This window comes from Struthio camelus, chromosome 22 (assembly GCF_040807025.1).
Source record: "Struthio camelus isolate bStrCam1 chromosome 22, bStrCam1.hap1, whole genome shotgun sequence".
Taxonomy (NCBI): domain Eukaryota; kingdom Metazoa; phylum Chordata; class Aves; order Struthioniformes; family Struthionidae; genus Struthio; species Struthio camelus.
In genome coordinates this window covers 7038639-7055026 of record NC_090963.1, presented here as the reverse complement: position 1 = coordinate 7055026, position 16388 = coordinate 7038639, and the positions used below count along the sequence as shown (strand labels likewise).

Sequence of the window (16388 nt, the reverse complement as noted above, 5' to 3'; positions counted from 1 at the left end):
AGGGAGTCAACAATTTTTACAAGAACCTTTCTACAGAAAAATATAACTGGCCTATAGAAGAGAAACACTACATTAATCCTTCCTTGCATTATACGGTGTTGAAGAATGGCCAATAGGTAAAAATAAAGCTCAAATCCATCTATAGCCATCTATATAACAGAATTTTGAATAATTCTCAGGAGTCGTAATGAATATATTAACAGAAACGTTCAATCCAGAGACTTTAATGCCTAAACAACATTCTAGAGTGGCCATAAGCAGGACGCTCTTACGCATTAAACACAAGGAGAGCTGAAGGCCTTCTCCAAAGAGCAGAGCTTACCTTTATGTAGCGTTCTATAATGCAGCAGAAATTCCAGAGCCTCTCTGCAATATCACGCATACGTCTGGATTGCTTTATTTCCTTATATGTATCTATGCTTCACAGAAACCCTTCTTTAGGCTTTTAAAACAACATCAGATATAATTGCTTGCAGATGAAAGCATAAGATATTTCCTAACACTTACTGGGAAGTCAAGTTTTGGGAACAGAAAGCAAACGAAAGGCCACATGCAAGACTGGAATTGTACTGAGCTGTTTCTACTCAGGACTTCAACACAGAAGTGGAAATTTCCCCTAGGTGGAGTTCTTTGTTCAATGCAGCAGGCAATTACAAGTCCCTAAGGTCTGCAGAAATGGCACAAGACTGATATTTCTGTTGGTGTATCTCAGTGTACCAGACAAAAATAATGACACGTACCGCACAGCTCCGCTGCAAGATAACGTGTTGTTTTCCTCACCCCAAAACCTGGCCATTTGAAACGGACAGGTACTATCCGAGAAACCAAGCACTCACGATAGCTTTGTAAGACCACCACTAAAAACAAATATGATTTTAAAAAGTGATATCGAGTCTGGATAGCCTCAGATTTGATTATACAAAAAGGTCAAGTGATAAAAAAGAAACTTTGCATCTTCAAAGGCCTCGAGGGCACAGCAAAAGTAGTTTATCATCAGAACACAGATCAAATTAGAAAAGATTATTTCCTTTTTTCAGTTGGTGTCAGTGTCCTATCCGAAGTTCTCACAGACCTCACAAGCAAAAGACAGGGGTCACTGAATTCAGACATAACCGTAGGACACACATTACTATGGGGAGAAAAAACATCATTAACTGCAGCTATCAATGGTTTTCTAAGCTCTTATATTCAAATTCATTTGGAAGAGATATTGTTGAAGCTTATCTACCATCAACACATGACGAGCTGAGAGGGAGACTGACTGTCACCAATGACAAGCCCTTGGGAACGCCCTTTTCAGTATAAACGCTTATATACCAATAATTAAAAAAATAAATAAATAAACTGCCACTCCCCTGCCTCTGTGAGCAGAATAAGAAAAATTGTAGTAGATAAGAAGATTACTGGGTATTCTAGGGACAGGGACTGGTAGCTAAGATAAACAAGTGAAAGAAAATCCACCTAATGGGACTGTGCCAGTTCAACTAAACTAGCAAATGCAGACATTGCTATGCATTTTCCTTAACTCCAGTACAATTTTAAGTGCCATCTGTATTACTAAAAGCCAATCCCTTACATATTTTTCACCACATTACCTGATACCATCTAGTAATGAGATCATAGTAAAAAACAAGAGCAGTAACCATTTCACTCCCTAAGCTCTGCATTAAGACACTACTCTTTAGAAAACCTAGCAGCAAGAAAGACTGCAGTTCCTCACAGACGAGGCAGCGGTAGAGGACGCAGCGAAAACTAAAATTAAAATGTTACAAATCACATTTGGCATCAGCAGGCTAAGGTGGCTGCCATGCCTTCAGAGGACGTAAATTTTGCTGCAGAAATGGCTGAACAGCGGCTCTGAAGAGCCACTTATTACAGCCTGATGCACTAACGTAACCCCAAACCAGTACCGATTTGCGTTAACACACGCTGGACTGGAGAGGGTTAGGAGCGGACGCACAGCCTGGAAGAGAACGCAGACAAGGCAGACGGACAGTAACTGTTTCAGCAGCCCCAGATCCCGGGGCACTCAGAGGTGACGCTGCTGCGTTCCCTCCGTGCTGAAACCTTTACTAATCCTGTGACTGGTGAATCCTAGGCTCTGCTTCTTGCAAGGGACGCAAGGTTGCAGAAACAAGTTAGAGCTAGTTTTGTTTTTCAAGAAAGAAGCCGGCGTTTTATAACGCAACTCCGTAAGCATCGCCAGCTTCCAGGCAGGATGCGAACAGCAGCTGAATTTGTCTCAAACACGACAGAGGAAGTGACCTACGGCTGGAAGAGTTTCTAAACAGGTGCAAGAGATTAGATTAATGCAGCCAGGAAGGTCTTCTACCACCAAGTAACCTGATCTCAGCATCAGCTAGAATCCCTCAGACCAGCCGTGCCGAGTCTTAAGTTGTCTTTCTGGCAAAATAACCTCAGGACAAGTTTTTCCAGAGACGTTTATTGTCATGTCCCATTAATTTATAGCAATTTAATCGAAAGACTGGCCAAGTAGGTGGAATGCCATTCCTTAATAGCAGCTGAATAAGCAGGCAGAGAAAAAGTCACAGACTAGACTAACTTCACAGAACGTCTATTAGAAATATTAAACAAGCATGCTTATTGTCCTTTAGTAATTACAGATAGCTTAGGGCTTCAGATATTTGTATCACAGCGAGGTAGCTGTTTTGCTGAACCAAGCTTGTCAAATTCTACTGTAAACTCTCAAATCAAACCATTTACGAGTAGCCACAAGTCTGATCTTTGCCCAGCTCTAAAATACTCATCCAAACAAGGCAAACGTAGCAGTTTTGCCTTTCCAAACACAATTCAGGCTTAGATTATTAAACTATTTATTTGCAACGTTTGAAGCTCAGCATGTACTTCGCTCTTTGCTTTGGGGCTTCACCCTAATAGATAGGTTACAGCATAAAGTTTTAAATTGCCAGGATTTTTTCCTATCCACCTTGTCACATACATAACCAAATCAGAGAAAGCTGGATAAAGCAGCAAGTTCCCCACCACCGTTTCTTTCTCATATCGAAATGAATTGCGACAGCTAAGCTATTTCCATATTAAACGCACATCCTTTACAGCTGGCTAAAGCTTTACTCTGGAAGATAACGCAACAGTTCAAAATCATAGATTTATTCAGGATCTATCAAGCAGATAGCAGCCAAGTGGATTAATTTAACCAAGGTTTTTCCTCTATGAAATTACCCGTCGCTACTCGTCTAAGCTTCTAGACCAATCTGAAGCTCACGGCTCTTGCTACTGTGCCAAGAACGCAGAGGTCAGTTCTCAAGAAAACCAGGTATCTCGGAGAAACGAGGCAGTTAATCCGGCAATCTTTGACCAGATAAGCAGCCTGCGGTGACGGGTTGGAGGGTTTTTACCGAAAACAAGGTGAAACCCACGCCGAAAAGGGTTTTTGCGGGAGCTGGGTCAAACTCCACGTCGCCATCAGCTCCGCGCACGTTAAGGAAAGACACCTTGACCGTGCCACACATCGCGCCGCCGTCGTGACCACGAGGCAGCGGGTGACAGGTAACGCGAGCCCCCTCCCCTAATTCGTCCAAACGCCAGCTGGCTGCGCAAGCCGGTAAGATGGCGAGAGAGTCCCAGCTCCGCTGCGCCGAAGCCTCCCCTCCCGCGCCGCCGCCCGGCCCCCCGCGCCGCCGCCCCCGGGGCCAACGGCGCGGCCCGCCAAACAAGGTCACCGCCGCCTGCGCTCCGTCCCCGGCGCCGCTGCCGGCGCACGCCGGAGGACGAGCCCGCCGCAGCGGCGGCGACGCGGGCCGGGCCGGGCCGCCCCCGGGGGGGCTGCAGGCAGCCGGGCGCGGCGGGAAGGGCCGCGCCGCACGGTGCCCGCTGAGGCGGCGGCAGCCGCCAGCACGCGCGGCGGAGCCCCCCCCCCCCCCAACGGCTGCCCGCGCGCCCCTAACGGTCGCCCGCAACGGCTCCCGGCTGCCCCAAGCCCCGCAGGCCCGGCCCTACCCACCTCGATGTAGCCGGCGAGCGTGGCCGCGGGGCCGGCCAGCCCCAGCAGGAGCAGCAGCGGGAAGCGCAGCGCGGAGCCCATCGCCGCCGCCATCCGCCGCCGCCCAAGCGCTACTGCGGCCTCAGCGCCCCCCTCGCGGCGCGCCGCCGGGAGCCGCCTCGCCAAGCCCCGCCCCCGCGGCGCGGCCAATCGCAGGCGGCGGCGGAGGGACGGCCCCCGAGGAAAGGCCAATCGCCGCGCCGGCCGGGAAGGCCGCCCCCGCGTTAGTGAAGGAGGCAGAGCGGGGAAGCCACGCCCACCTCCCCCGCACCAGCCAATGGGCGCGGGCGTGGCGGGAGGCCGCTCCGCCCACGGGGGGAAGCGAGCGCCCCGCTGCCTGCTGGGAAATGGCGGCCGGGGCCGAGCTGAGGGGTACGTCCCCGGGGGGCCAAAAACAATACAGCGCAGAGGGGGGTTTTACCCCTCTTTTAAGCTGGCAGAGCGATAAACTGCCGTCGTGACACAGAGGAGCCTGAAGGGAAGGCATGCCGGGGCTATGCGGCCATGGGTCTGCACGGGGTGTCTAGACAAAAACCCTTCTTATTTCCCCCACTGTTATGAAGTTTCATAGCCCCAAAACGGTCTCCACCTCTACACCTGCTCGGCAGGGTGATGGTAGCCGCACACTCCAAGTTCTCTCTTTTTTTTAATTAAGACAAGACAGTCCAGGGTTTTGGTTTTTAGGACAAACATCACATAAGAGTAGTAGGTGGCTCCCTCACACCAGCCACCCACATGAGGCTTGGTGCCTTGGAGCACACAAGGACTGAGGCAAGCTGGAAGGGATTACCGACACGTGTGTTACCTACTTGTGTCAATAAAGTTAAGCTCTGGCACCGAGGATTATCTCAAATTGGGCAATACCATCTCCTCCTCCTGTCTGGGCACAGTTCATTTGGAAACAGCTCTCTCCTGGGCCTTTTGGACAACCGGGACAGCCAACCTGAGTAACTAGGGCAAATTTCTTTCTGTGCAGATGTTGTCACAGCTGGTGCCACTATTTAAGGACATGCTTTTAGCTTTAAAACCAGTTGTACCAAACATGCATTAAAACTATTGTAATTTTACCACACTCTTCATAACACAGAAAGATCAAGTCCTTCAGGAACAAAACACAGACACCAAGCGCAGCTGCTGATCCTGTACCATTTCCGTAGGGGCAAGAACCATTTTATTCCTTAGTAATAGTTCTTTGGCTTTCTCAAGGGGGCAAATGTATTACAATCAAATCACAGAAAACATACCCGCCTTGAAGTAGTAACAGCTGAAGATCCCCTTGGTTTCAACAATATGAACCTTCCCCCTCCACAGCTTTCAAATACAGCACCTTAAAATGTATTGGTTTATATCGGATTAAGACTATTTGTCTGTTCTTAAAGAACAAAGGTCATCAATCCCAGAGTTAAGTCACAGAAGTAGTACAGATAGCTATATATTCGCTTTCATTTTTGCTTGAGAATAAACATGGTGCTTACGCAGGGTTGAAAAGGTCTTCATACAAAATATCAGTTATAGAACATTCACACTCCAACTTGCATATTCTTTAGTGTCTCTTACAAGTGCTATTTTCTGAAATGGTTGAAGAGAATATTGCTGAAATGTTGCAGAAGGGGTAAATCTGTACTATAGATCAATAAGCAGCCCAGTTTTAATTAAAGCAGCTGACTGGTCCACTAGTCACTTATTATAGTCTCTTTATAGTATTTGAAAGCCTTTAAATCTCTTTTATTGCAGTCTTGTGGCATGTGTAATTTTCTTTTCAGCTTGGCCAAACTCAGTTGGAAAATTGATTCAATGAGTTTTTTGAAAATTAATACATTTACATGTAAATATTTTATTGCACAATGTGAATATACAAGTAAATAGCTGAGCATATTCCAAGTTAAGCTTCTGCCTTTAAAAAAAAGGGACTTTCTTTCTCTGCAGGCCAAGAAGTACAAGCTGTTTATAAATCCTTGGACAGAGCCTTTCATCTGAAGGTATTTTGAAGTGCTATATTAGTTGATACACTTTTAATACTTAATATTTACATAGTGCTTTGTGAGTATCAATGTTCACAACTCCTCTGGAGGCAATGCATCTTGCACATAGCAAAAAGGCTACAAGAGAAAATAACTGTCAGTTTAAGGGTTCGTTAGAATTTGGGGTATGCAAAGACTTGACTTTTGAGGCACAGCAGAAACTGAAGTAGCAATCTGCAGGTTACCAAGTACATCTTGAATGCAAGTCAAACATCTCAAGTACAGAGGCATGCAAAATATGAGGACCTTCACAAGTCTGAATTTCTATGGCCATATGGCACTACTGCCAGAGGTCAGGTCTGCAGAAGAACTAGAACGCACCTAGTCCTCTGTCCCATGCCCAGTCTATCGGATCACCTCTAGTACTTTATGGTAGGAGAGTGGCTGTTGGCTTAGAGGCAGCTGCATGCAGACATACCAAACACCTGATTCACTTTGGAATATTTCTACCGAAACAGGCTTGATACCAGCATGATTATCCTCACTTTTCTGAAAGTTTGTTTGGTGAAATTTATGGAAGTCTGTTCAGACAAACACAAGGCATGACCTTATCTTCCGTTCTCACCTCCAGTAACACAGCCTTCTCCTAGTACTACACTGCAGGAACAGCAAGGTGCAAGAACTGAAGTCCCGTCATGGGACTAGAACACAGCACACTCCAGTTCAAAACCAAGACCAGTGCTATCTGCTTACTGCCTAAAAACAAAAATTAAAATTTGAACTCATTAAGAATGACAGATTCCCCTTCATCTAAGGATCTCACAATCCTCCTCAGAAAGAGGAGGCTTAAACCAGGATATCATCTTCTCTTGGTGGTCACCAACAGCTCCAGATGCAACTAAATTCATGTGACCATGGTGAGGATTAAAAAAAAAAGAGATCGAGACAGGGAGTAGCACCCAAGCCATAGAGTATATGACAGTGAAAGGAAAAACTACAATAAGATTTGCCACTGCAAGTTGTATTAATAGCATTATGGCATGGAACAGGAGTGCAAGATGGTTATGTGTAAGCTTGCAGTAATGGCTGAAAATTAACTTCTAAAGCCCAATGATCCTTCAGCTCCCACTGAATCACTCTACACCAAGCTGTGCAACCCTGTGAAAGTCACTCTAGCACTGTCTCATTTTGCTTGGCAGTAATGGGGAGCAAAACCCTTTAAGATCCTCAGGTGCAAGGTCCTACAGAAGTGCAGATAACTAACAAATTATGTTGCCTAGAGTCTCTACACCTTTTTAATCCAGTAGCTACAAACATCTGGAGCTTTCTATAGGTCTGGGATGCGTTCCCCCTACTGTGAAGCAAAGGAACACAGCCCAGACCTGAGCCAGCAGGCAGGTGAAGCATCTTTCGGCTCTCCTGATAGATGTCTGTTCTGAGAGTGATCTCCATCATAATGCAGACAGCCATCCAGAGCTACCTAACAGCATGTTTGCAGAGCAAAATGCAAATGTGAATCTAGCAGTTAAAAATCACTGAAAACAGCAGGGATCCTGAAAGGCTTCGATGGTAGCCACTTGCAGATGGCAAGTCATCAACACAGTAGCAGCAAATTAAGCTAGGACAGATACACTGACACATGCAGTGGTCATGGCTCCCTTTTCTCTGTAGCTATATTCCAGATTAGAACTGCTAGTTATCTGTTGCCTGTGACAACAGGCACTTTGAATTGCTGCAAGGCTGCAGCAGCCCCCTAACACACCTTTCCTGTTGTTAACCCTGTGACAGCTTTCATTTTCTCCCAAGAACCCTATTTCATAGGCCCGTGCTACAGCCTCTAGTGCTTTTTCCCCTCAGCACACTGTGCTAAAGAACCACAAGAAACTCATCCTCAGCTTGGGCCAGGCCAGAGCGAGAAAACCTCCAGAGCTTTTATTCTGTAAGTAATGTTTCAAATGAACCTCTCTATCCATTACCCCTGGCAAGGTCACAACTTAAATAGAAAGAGCATATTTATGACTGCAAAAGTCTGCCCCAAAAGGGCAATATTGAACTCTTGATAAAAAGGGTGAACAGAAGTCAGTGACTAGGATGCAGCTGGTAGCAGTAAAGTCACTGAGTGCAGCAACTTCAGCAAACACTCGCTGCCATCCAGCAAGCAGTTGGAGGATAAGTTCACAGCAGAAAAGTCCTCAAATACTCTCACCATTCTCAACCTCCACAAGTGAAAGGAAGAAATTGAACTGGCCTAAACAGCAATGTTATAGAGTTCTTAATTAAGCTTGATTGAAGATTTAAGTGTGGTGAATCATTCCCTTGGACTAGCTGTAAGTGAGACGCATGCCAGTTAGTGTTTGTAGAGGCAGAGCTGAGCCAGCCTTGGTTTTAGGAGGTAGAACACAAACTGACCTAAGAAAATGACTACAGCATGTGGTGTGGTAGAATCCAGGTGGAGAGGGAAACTCTTGGACTTCTTATTCAAGCAGAATTCAGCAGTACTTCCAGAAATACTAGCCTACCTGCTAGAATGAAATAGTTAGCTGCCACAACTTAGAGCCATGTTGTGCTTAGGACAAGACTTCTGGCTGTTAACAAGGCTGCCTGAGAAGCATAAAGCAATGCAAAACCTTTCTTAGTCAACTAAAACTTGACCTGGCATCCAGCTATATAATTGCCTTTGGGAAGAACAAACATCAGAAAATTGCCAGCCTACTTTGGAAATGGACATCTACACTTAACAGCAAAACTTGATCACGGAAGTCTAAGGATCTTGGCTATCTGGAATTCAACCCTCCATCTGTAGCTCAAAAAGACCTCACATGGCAGACAAGGTGCGGAAAGCCTGCCAAAGTAACATCAGTTAAGGAAGCGTCACTGAAGAAACTGGGGTTAAAATAAGGTATACAGAGAGGATAAAGGTGCCTCAGAAAAAGGGGCAACAGAAAAGGTGCAGAGGCCTCCTAGGCCTTGAGAGAGAATGCAGTGGAAGCAGGAGTTTAAAAAAAGAAACTGACTTCTACTGGAATGCAGTGAAATTCAGAAGAGCGAGAAGATGAAAAGGAAATAAGAACAGCTGTATTGCAAGTGCAGCTGTACCTTGGAAACACAAATAAAGTAGTAACTGCAGACATGAGGAAAACCAGCACAGGAACACGCGAAAAGGAAGCAATATAGTAAATGGTAGCAGACAACTGTATTTGTGGATAGTAACAAGCCTTTCTGTTTCTACTCAAGGGTGTGTTTAAAGGGCCTAACAGGGAAGGCAGGAAAAGTCTACCCTGCACTACCTCAAAGAATCCTTAACTCCTGAGGGCCATTTTCCTGCTGCTTTGTTCTGTGCCTATAACAGTGCCATGATTTTGGCTTCCACTTAGTAACTTCATGAGAGTATTTTAAGATTTCGTTGGGAGAACTTAAGCAGTATTTTGTGTTAAGTTAATGGCAAACCCCACAGAGCAGATGGTTAAGGAAATAACCCTAATAGCCTCTCTCATAAGGGCAAACTCCAAAGTTACCCCTTGTTTTGCACTTATAAATTCAACTTCCTTGCTGGCTGAAGCATATCAGCACACATCAGTTAACAAAGCATTTGAGAGTGAAAAGTGCACCCATGGAGGGTGCTTAAGCCTAGTACAAGAGCATGGCTGATAAAGGAAGCTGTTGCTCCTTCAATACTCTGCATGTGCCTATTAACATCCAGAAGGTGCAGCAAGTCTACAATTTCCTCTCCTTCTCTAGATGGAGGAGAACAACAATGATCATGGGAAACTTGACTGGATGATTCACTAGTTTGAAGAGGAAGATTGCCTAAGACAAAAGCAGCAGCTGAAAGATGCAAGTCTTCCTGCTTGGAAGAGATCTGCACATCAGTAGGATTCACTATCCAGTGAAGAAAATCATCTCACCCATACATTCCCTTTGGGTGATGAACCGGTGCTCAGAGTGTTAGGATCCCAAAAGCAGAAATAGGAGAGCCCAACTACCTTTTTTGCTAGCCATCAGTCTTCAGCATATACAGACTCAGTGTTACACTCGTCCTTTTGGGTCTCCAAATGCATCTCAAGACAGAATAAGGCCTGACACATTTTCCAACAGCTACCAAACACTTGGCCCAGCACCTGGAACTCAACACACAGGGACTCTGGAAACACAGCATAGTCGAGAAGTGACACTGAGGAAGAAGAAAGGAGGGGCTGCACTGCAGAAAATTAGTTAACTCTCACCCTTTTGGGCCATACATACAATGGAAGGAAGGTTTCCTGTAACCCTTCTCTTCCAGTCCACCTATGCAGATGGAAGTGTCATTGAGCCTCCAAAAACAGCAGGATCAGTTGTTTACGTATCAAGGCCAAAGAAACCATTTCAACTTAAATTGAGCAGTGCACAGTTCACACTAGAGGTCATATGAAAGCTTAAAGAAAAAACAGTTTAAAGATATCCAACAACAACTCCGCTTATTTTCTGTAGCTATCAGCTCATTACAGAGCTGAGACTTCTGTTGTCCTTGGACAACATTTCTCTCCTCTCCCCACACTCGCTTGCCAGACCGTCCCATTTCACTGGTGTGAAAGATTGTTCATTTTGTAGAGGTCTCCGAGATGAAAGATCGAAATTCAAATATGTTATAACTAGCTGCAACTCCAAAGACAGTATTATTGGATCTTCTCTATTAGATCTGAGTTTGTCCCACAAATGTAAAATATTACAGTAGACTGCTTAATGATATAGCACATAACAGAAGGATTAAGATTGATGCCAGAGAGTTGCTTCAGAAGAACAATTTTTAACTTCTTTCCATTTTATTTATTTCTGTCCTGTACAGTAAAGGAAACCTGAAAATGAAAATGGCTTGTATTACTGGCAAGCAAAGGAAGAGATCTGATTCACAGCCGGAATTCCTCATTCTGCATTCGTTGGTGAATTAAACACCAAATCATCTTAACAAATGACACTGCAATGAACACCACAGAATATAAAAGCCTCAGGACTTGTCCTGCAGGATGAGCATATCTTCAAAGGTGCTGCAAATGATTCTAAGGGCAATGCAACAACATCATTCCACCCCTCCCTCCACAATCAGATCTGATTCAGTGCCTATTACATCAGGCAGCATGGACTCACCTGTGCTAACAAGCTGTTTTATGGCACACTGAACCAGCCTCCTCTTTTTCCCATCACTTGTTTGCAGTTACTCAGTTTACCAGCAACAGGGTGTGTTGAGAAGTAATAATGGATGACACAGGGACAGGCAATAAGGAATTTTAACTAGCCTAGCAGATGTCTCATGTCTGAGACTGCAAAGCTACTAGCAACTGCTCTTTCTATCAGCCACACGATACTTTTAAGCACTTATTTTTATGCTGCACTTAAAAGCAAACTCACTCCACAAAAACCCCTCCTTAGGCACTCACATTTGATATCGGCACAGAATGACACCAACTGTGTAGGTGTCTATTTAAACAAATAGGATACATTTCCTGTTATAATCATCATTAGAAGCCTCATGGCTTTCACTACCCATTCATTCTTCATGTGCCAACATAGAAATACTTCATTTTCTTGAAATGAGAACCCTGGAGACAAGGAAGTTGTACACCAGGCAGAACGAGACCTAGCAGCATTGGCTTCCTGCTCCATCACCAGACCACATTTTGGGAAGGAGTCAAGGGGTCTTGTGCTAATTAGCAGTCTAGTCATCAACAGCAGGTTCACAGGAAATTGGTGGGTTTTTGGAATTCCCCTGGCACAAGAATTCATATTGGCAGACCTCACGCCACACTGGGGGCTGAATATATTTTTCTCAATGCCCCAAACACAGACAGTACTCCAGCACTATTTATAAACTGATTTAAAAGCATGGCTTCTTTTTCTGCAGCAGGGTTTTACAACCTTTGAAAGGTGTAATTTGTTGGAGGACTACAAGAAAATAAGTAGCAGCCATACTTTTGTTTCTGCCTTCTGAGTCTGCTAAAGTCAGAAAATAGATTCTCTCGGCAATAAGAAATAAAGACATGTATTTGAAGGCTGCTTTAGTTGACTAAAGACATACAGCAAGACACAACTGAAAGGAACCACAACGTTTGACTACAGGATGAATCCCCATGTCTCCAAGGGAAGGTGTGGGCCACCTACAGCTTCCACCTGCAAACCTGTGGCCTAAGGGGCCCAACAGCCCACTTCACTTTCCTGAATCACAGTTTCTCAGAAGATGAGTCAGCCCTCAAGTTTGTTTCAGCAAAGCTCATCTCACTTCTCCTGTAACTTTCCTACTGTTGTCGCTCCCATCTTGAGGCTGAATCGGAAGTTGCCATCTTTATTTCATAACTTCTTCCTATGGCTTTTCCTCACACACCAGAGGAGAGCAGCCCCATGATCTAGCCATCCTGGGTTGCCAGAGGTTGAAGGTCCTTCCCCGCCCCCAAACAAGAAAGATATTTTGCTTCACAATAACACCAATTTGCAGCATAGTGTCACACAGACATCAGCATATCCTGCATTTTATAAATCAAACTACAAGGCTTCCTCTGAGCCTCACCTTTCCTGACTTGTCTCGGTCATTTGGTTGACTCCCTAAGGCCTCCACCAAGATGCAGCTCACTGGCTAAATTACATAAGGGAAGCCTTAAGCAGAGCACTCCATGGAGGTTTGAGTTTTCCCTTTAAAAGGCAAATGGCTAGTAGTTAATTCCCTTTTGGGGACCTGACAGCTGAATTTAAAATGGGAAACAATACAAAAATATACCTCAGAAAGCATTGCAGTATGAGTAACATAACATTTGCTACATGAATACAGATTCTTCTGGTCAGCCAAACATCTTCATTTATCTGCATTTTATAATTCCCCTCAAAACTGCTTCTGGCTAAGTTTTTCTTCCACATGCAACCTGGTGCAAGCTCAGTGGAATAAAACAAGGGCAACATTCAACCACGTCTTCCATTTGACAAAATCTCTCATATCAGCACATTTAAATATATCAATATTCTACCAGGTATTACAACAACCTCCTTTATTGGTAAAAAAAAGTCTAATGAGACCTTTTCTATACTGTCTATTTTCCCAGTTGGGAAACTATAGCTGGATGGCAGACCTGTGTGCCAGCTTCTTTATTGATTAAAAAGGCTAAAAAGCTATCCATGAAAGCACCTAACAAAGATTTTAGGCCAATATTCACTTAATTTCAAAAGGAATATCATCCACCTAACTTTTCATAATTACCAGTTTACTTTTAAGGAAAAAAGTAAATGTATCACTATGTACTTAGATAATTTATGCTTAAACACAGACATCTATGTGTGCACACCCAGGCACACCCCTACGACCTTACTCAGATTTGGGTAGGCCGAGAGCTCTACCCTGCATTTAAATTTGAGTGCTGCGCTCCTCTCACATGATCAGGCCCTAACTCACTCAACTGGATTCCTTGCATTTGTTCTCTCTACTGAAAAATACACCTTTACGTAACCCTTCAAAGAACTCATTTCTGGGCACACAGAGACACATGCACCAGTTTTAATAGGCCTAATAGCATCAAAGGACAGAATTGTGTCATTGCAATAGGAAACCCACAGATTACATTTTTTAAAAGGGAGCAGTGAAGTTTTAGTCTGCGCTTACAAGAGCTTAACGCTGCTAAAGAGTTAAAGAACTACAAATGATTCGTGCTTGGATATCATCATGCACTGCTTGCTTTAGCAAGTGGGTGCAAAGCAAGAGCTGGGCCAGAAAACAGATGCAGTAACACAAACGGGAGCAGACCCCTGTCCGCATGGAGAAAGGGGGAAATATATTGAACATTCAAACTTGTGCTCACCTTTCGTTTCCACATTTTTCTACTAATTGCATATCGTAAAAGTCCTCCAGGCTCTGTTCTCCATCACTACAGAGTGACTTGCATCAAACCCTAGGTCTAGAAAGCCTCCAACCAAAGAATGGATTGCAGTACATTAAATTTGAGAAGTCACAATAAGGACTGTGGTATAATACTATGTGATATCAAAGGACTATTACTTCTTATGAATGAAAAAGCATCTGGCATAGGGCAGGAAATAATTTGTCAAAAATCCAAATATTAAGGAAAAACTAAAAAGAAAAACAATCAAACGAGTTTACAGCTACATGATTTGTTCTCTTCTTTCAAGGTTCTCCCATTGTGAAAAGTGTTTCTTTAAAGCAAGGGATGGAAAAATAACACATGGCAAGCCTCTCTCCTTTGTCTCCAATGCTTGCCAATAGCTCTTCAACAATCGCATGATTCACTGTCGAGTATTTCATCAAAAAACCCTACACTCTGTACAGCAGAGGGCTCATTCATTTTGTTTCTTGTTTCTCTTATCAACCAAGATGTCAGCTGTAAAAAAAATACTTTATGAAAGACTGGGAACGTCAGTAAACGTTAAAGGAATGCCATAGTGTCTTAGACTTATTTATGCCTTCAATGTGCTTTTAAATAGAGCAAGTGCAACATAGTAAATGAAATAGCATTCTGTACAGTTTTTCCTAGTTTCTTCAACCAGTATAATAGAAAGCAAACAAGACAAAAAGCAAAGCTATGTTAACTTTCACTTTTCACAATTTAAAGTTTGGCAGCGTTTTTTATTTAGCTTTGAAAACAATAGTAAAGAGCAAATCCAACCTGAAACTATGAAAAGTAAATGAGGTTTAAGTAATTCCTTCATGGAAAGCGAACAAGTTCACCATCTGTCAGAATGTTACTACATTGATTTCAATACACAGCTAGCACAAAGTAATTTAATTTTACTGGCTTTCCACTTCCACTGGATCAGCTTTAACAGAAGTTCTGTCCTAGGAAAGGCCAAAGAATCATCAAGACCACGGTCCAAAAAGCCAGAATTAAAAATGAGCATTTTCTTCACACATTTGTTGGAAGTTCCCTGTTAACTGCTACCCTGCAGGGAGAAGACGGCATTGCGATGACTGACACGGGCATGCCTTAGAGGGTTACTCGCACTGACCACAGCAGTCAGCTACCCCCTGCCTCCTCCTCACTGGAGGCAGGAGCTCCATGCAGGTGTAGGTAGATTGGAATGACAAAGGCAACACAGCTAGTCCAAATACAGGAAACCTGCAGGGTGGTGTGCAAGTACTGTTTTATGATTATTGCTAGCCAGGAATGCTCTCTGCCATTTCAGACTAGCAGTAAAGGTACCCAAGAGGGACACATTCCTCTTACGTACTGCGTGTGCAGTCAAAAAACGCTACTCCTATGAAATCAGTATCACTGCTCACCCAGGTCTGGAGCTGGCCTACAGTGTGTGCCATTTTCTCCTTTTTGGCGGAAAGAATAGAAGTACAGAGGTGTAAGATTTAAGCTCATCCAGCACACTCAAGTTACAGGACAAGAGCTGCAACCCAGGTCAATACCAAGAACAACAGTTTGTCCATTATTACAGTTTCCACAGAGCCCAAGCTGGTGAGAGAAGGCCTGACTCAACTCAGCCCCAGGGAAAAAAGTGCCCTCTCTGTACAGGCACATTCTGATCCAGGTCAGAAAAACTAGCTCTTACAGCAACCTCCAGTACACTTTGCTCCTCAGGTCACTGACTGTCTAGCAAGAGTATGCGCAAAAAACCCCAAAGCAAGAACAGAAACCACAGAGCACCTGCTCTGTGCATTCAGCTACTATATCAAGTCCTTGAGCCAGCAGGAGGGACTTCAAAGCACAGAAGACCCTACTCCATGTACAGTGCTGGAGAGAAGTTGTATCTCCTTGTTCCACTAAAGTGACCATTTGTGATCATCCGTACCTACACAACAGGATGGGAAAGCAAGAGCAATAGGCTTAACTCCACATTCAAGCAGCTTTTGGCCTGGGAGTTTCTACAGTTTTAAAGTAGGGTGAGGTGTTTTGAGGTACCAAGGAAAAAGGAAACAAAACCAGGCATCACAAAGAGGTTGCCTGGCATTCTAGAGGGAATTAGTGAGCTGAGGGTGAAGAGGAGTCAGGCTCTGGAATTCATTACAAAGACTAGCACAGAAGGAGGAGCTTAATCACAGCCTCTTGCATTTTAGAAGGATTGCAAGGACACAAAGTGGCTTGTTCAACTTAGCAGGATATCCTTGGATGAAGCAGAACTTGCCAAGGAGATGAATTCAGCCTTATCAAACTGGTCTGAGACATGTAAAATGACCTAGTCATCTTTGGTGCATTCCCCTCCTTTACCTTCCTAAATAACTTAACACCTTAAAAACTTTTGAGACCAAGTTACCAGGGCAGGGGGAGACATTTCAATATTAAAACTGGCTACTGACTGGAGAGGCCTGCAGCTGGCAAGTCTCTTCATCAAAATGACTCCTAAGTTGCTATTACTGTGGCATTTTGCTATTCAGTGCAAATTCACTGAGCAAAGTTTCAAAGCATTCTGAAGACCAAGGGTCAAACACCGGA

General features: G+C 44.2%; 1 protein-coding gene across 13 annotated transcripts in view; it reads right to left on the bottom strand.

The window, feature by feature from the left end:
- The window catches only part of APLP2 (amyloid beta precursor like protein 2), a 71674-nt gene that overhangs the window by 46426 nt on the left and 8860 nt on the right, over positions 1-16388 (bottom strand). For 7 of the 13 annotated variants that reach the window (XM_068916471.1, XM_068916473.1, XM_068916474.1 and 4 more), the window contains exon 1: positions 3983-4154. The exons of 5 other annotated variants lie outside the window; for them this stretch is intronic. In XM_068916471.1, the coding sequence (XP_068772572.1) occupies positions 3983-4075 (93 nt within the window). In that variant the 5' untranslated portion in view covers positions 4076-4154. Of the gene's footprint in view, positions 1-3982; positions 4218-16388 lie in introns of those variants that run through there. One more of the 13 variants, XM_068916480.1, reaches the window with a different exon arrangement.